The sequence below is a fragment of the Dacryopinax primogenitus genome (assembly GCF_000292625.1).
Source record: "Dacryopinax primogenitus strain DJM-731 SS1 chromosome Unknown DACRYscaffold_58, whole genome shotgun sequence".
In the NCBI taxonomy this organism is placed as follows: domain Eukaryota; kingdom Fungi; phylum Basidiomycota; class Dacrymycetes; order Dacrymycetales; family Dacrymycetaceae; genus Dacryopinax; species Dacryopinax primogenitus.
Genome location: NW_024467255.1, coordinates 1 through 2,452, shown reverse-complemented (window position 1 = coordinate 2,452; position 2,452 = coordinate 1). Strand labels below are relative to the sequence as shown.

Here is a 2,452-nt window from a genome sequence, read left to right as displayed (position 1 = left end):
GATGCTATGGCCCTTAAGACACGACAAAATCCGATCACTCGAATCCAAACAAATTATCATCGTGCATGGATCCCATATATGTAACTCATGATCAATGCATACACACACGTACAGGTCTAACTTATGAAGGGGGTATATGTATGATCGTTTCCGGTGTAGGAAAGCATATCTATGGATTAGAGTTAACTATGATTGATGTTGAGATGATTTTCGTGCGGTATGTTGCATGAACTAGGAGGCGCCTGAGGTTGGCGAATGGCAAGCCAGCGATCTCTAATCGCCGATCGACAGGGAACTGATGGAGGCAAGAAAGCTTAGTCAGCAGACCTGGGAGACAATTCGTCAAGGGCTCAGAGGTTTACTCTTTGGTCTCTCTTCTCCACCTCCCCTTTCCTCCCCTCCCATTTGAACGGTTGCTTGAGCTGAAAATGTCCGTGTCTGCGATGAAGCTGTCGAGGACTACGCTACCACGGTTTGTCGTTCCTGCAATCCAGGTATGCCCAATCCCAATCCCCCCCACTCATGCTTACACACCCCAGGCACGACACCTCGCCACGCCCACCACGCCCACCAACCCCTCCTTCGCCGAGCGGCTCGCCTCCGGTCCTTCTCTGGGCGACTTCATCCACTCCGATCCCGAAGCTGACCAAGCTCGCGGGATCGAGCGTATCATCCTTGGTAACACTTCCCAGCCCAGGCTGCCATCACATTTGAAGACATCGATTCCTTCGGGGAAAAACTATACGAGGATCAAGCAGGATCTGAGGGGCTTGGGACTGCATACCGTTTGTGAGGAAGCGAGGTGCCCGAATATTGGCACATGTTGGGGAGGCGGAGGGGACGGCGTAGAGGACGCCAAGAGGCTCGCTACGGCCACCATTATGGTCCGTCAATGCCCATGCATGAGATGCAAACTGATATCTCGCAGCTCATGGGGGATACATGTACTCGCGGCTGCCGGTTTTGTAGTGTCAAGACCTCGCGCACTCCTCCCCCTCTCGACCCACATGAACCCGAGCACACAGCAGAAGCCATCGCTCGCTGGGGATTGGGGTATATCGTCCTCACTTCCGTAGACCGGGACGACCTCCCAGACTCGGGAGCTGCCCATTTCGCGAGTACGATCAGCAAGATCAAGCAGAAGAACTCGAGCGTGCTGGTTGAGGCTCTCACGGGGGACTTCAATGGTGTCGCAAAGGATATAGAGCTTGTTGCGAGGTCGGGGCTGGACGTGTATGCGCATAATCTGGAGACGGTGGAGAGGTTGACACCTGGCGTGAGGGATTATAGGGCTAAGTATAGGCAGAGTCTGGAGGTGTTGGAGAGGGCGAAGGGGACGGGTGTGAGGGTTACCAAGACGAGTTTGATGCTTGGTGTAGGGGAAGAGGAGGCAGAGGTGATGCAGACGCTGCGAGGTGCGTCCTTTCCCCTGTTCTTTTGAAGACAGTGCTAATTGCCTGCATGGGTAGATGCGCGCAACGCCGGAGTAGACGTGGTCACCTTCGGACAGTATATGCGTCCCACAAAACGGCATATGAAAGTAACGCGCTACGTGCTCCCCTCCGAGTTCGACAGCTGGAAAGAACGCGCAGACGCAATGGGATTCCTATATGTGGCTAGTGGGCCACTTGTGCGGAGCAGCTATAAGGCCGGGGAGATGTTTGTCGAGAATATCCTTAGGGGAGAGAGGGCGAAGGGACCGAGGGACGCCGTCATCCAGGCGGAGGAGGCTGCGGTGGGACAATGAGCTGCGCGAAGGGTTTCAACACCGGAGATTTGAAGCATCACGCGCTTCTTCGTGCGTAGAGACATCAGGCAGCTAGGAGTATGCGGGATGTCGGAAAATACAACTGAGATCAAATAGAGGATCAACGGAACAACCCAGAGTTCTGAATCTCTCCACTTGGAGTACGTGGAGAGATTCAGAAATAGATTCATGGACAGGAAGTGTACTAAGTTCTTGTCCTTAATACACACCTGGGATCCTTGCTGTCAAGACATGGGACCAGATGCTGTACATAGAGAGCATGCAGAATAGAACAGACACCCCTGGTTCATGCAACACTAAAATTTATATCATCCCAACATCAATCATGGTTAGCTCTCATCCATAGATATGCTTTCCTACACCAGAAACAATCATACATTATCCCCCCTCTAGAAGTTAGACCTGTACGTATGCATTCATCATGAGTTACATATATGCGATCCATTCAAGATGATAGATTTCGAGTGATCGGATTTTATCGTTTCTTGAGGGCCATAGCATCGCTTCTTTCATAAGGGATCGCGTGTTTGGGATGTGATGACGCGGTGATACTTCTACTCGTTGTTCCAGGTGAAGAACGCTGCGGTTCCATCTTGCCCGTTTCTTATGTAGCGTGCAACATCGAGATACTCGTTCACTTCTTTACTCTTTTGTCCGACATATCGTGCACGCGGCCACACCACG

The 2,452-nt window shown here is 52.0% G+C and overlaps 1 protein-coding gene across 1 annotated transcript; it reads left to right on the top strand.

Moving 5' to 3' along the window:
• The first annotated feature begins 415 nt into the window (after positions 1–415).
• On the top strand, positions 416–1,875 carry DACRYDRAFT_73137 (Lip-syn 2). Its single transcript, XM_040775991.1, has 4 exons — positions 416–494; positions 540–884; positions 929–1,415; positions 1,470–1,875. Exons 1-4 carry the CDS (start codon positions 429–431, stop codon positions 1,745–1,747), a joined length of 1,176 nt encoding a protein of 391 aa, XP_040623391.1. The 5' UTR covers positions 416–428; the 3' UTR covers positions 1,748–1,875.
• The last annotated feature ends 577 nt before the right edge of the window (positions 1,876–2,452 follow it).

What these genes read in the sequence shown, in the direction of transcription:
- DACRYDRAFT_73137 (XM_040775991.1), top strand. Translation starts at nt 429, where the DNA reads ATGTCCGTGTCTGCGATGAAGCTGTCGAGGACTACGCTACCACGGTTT. An exon ending in TTGTCGTTCCTGCAATCCAG is followed by an intron (nt 495 to 539) that starts GTATGCCCAATC and finishes TACACACCCCAG; the next exon opens with GCACGACACCTCGCCACGCC. An exon ending in TCGCTACGGCCACCATTATG is followed by an intron (nt 885 to 928) that starts GTCCGTCAATGC and finishes GATATCTCGCAG; the next exon opens with CTCATGGGGGATACATGTAC.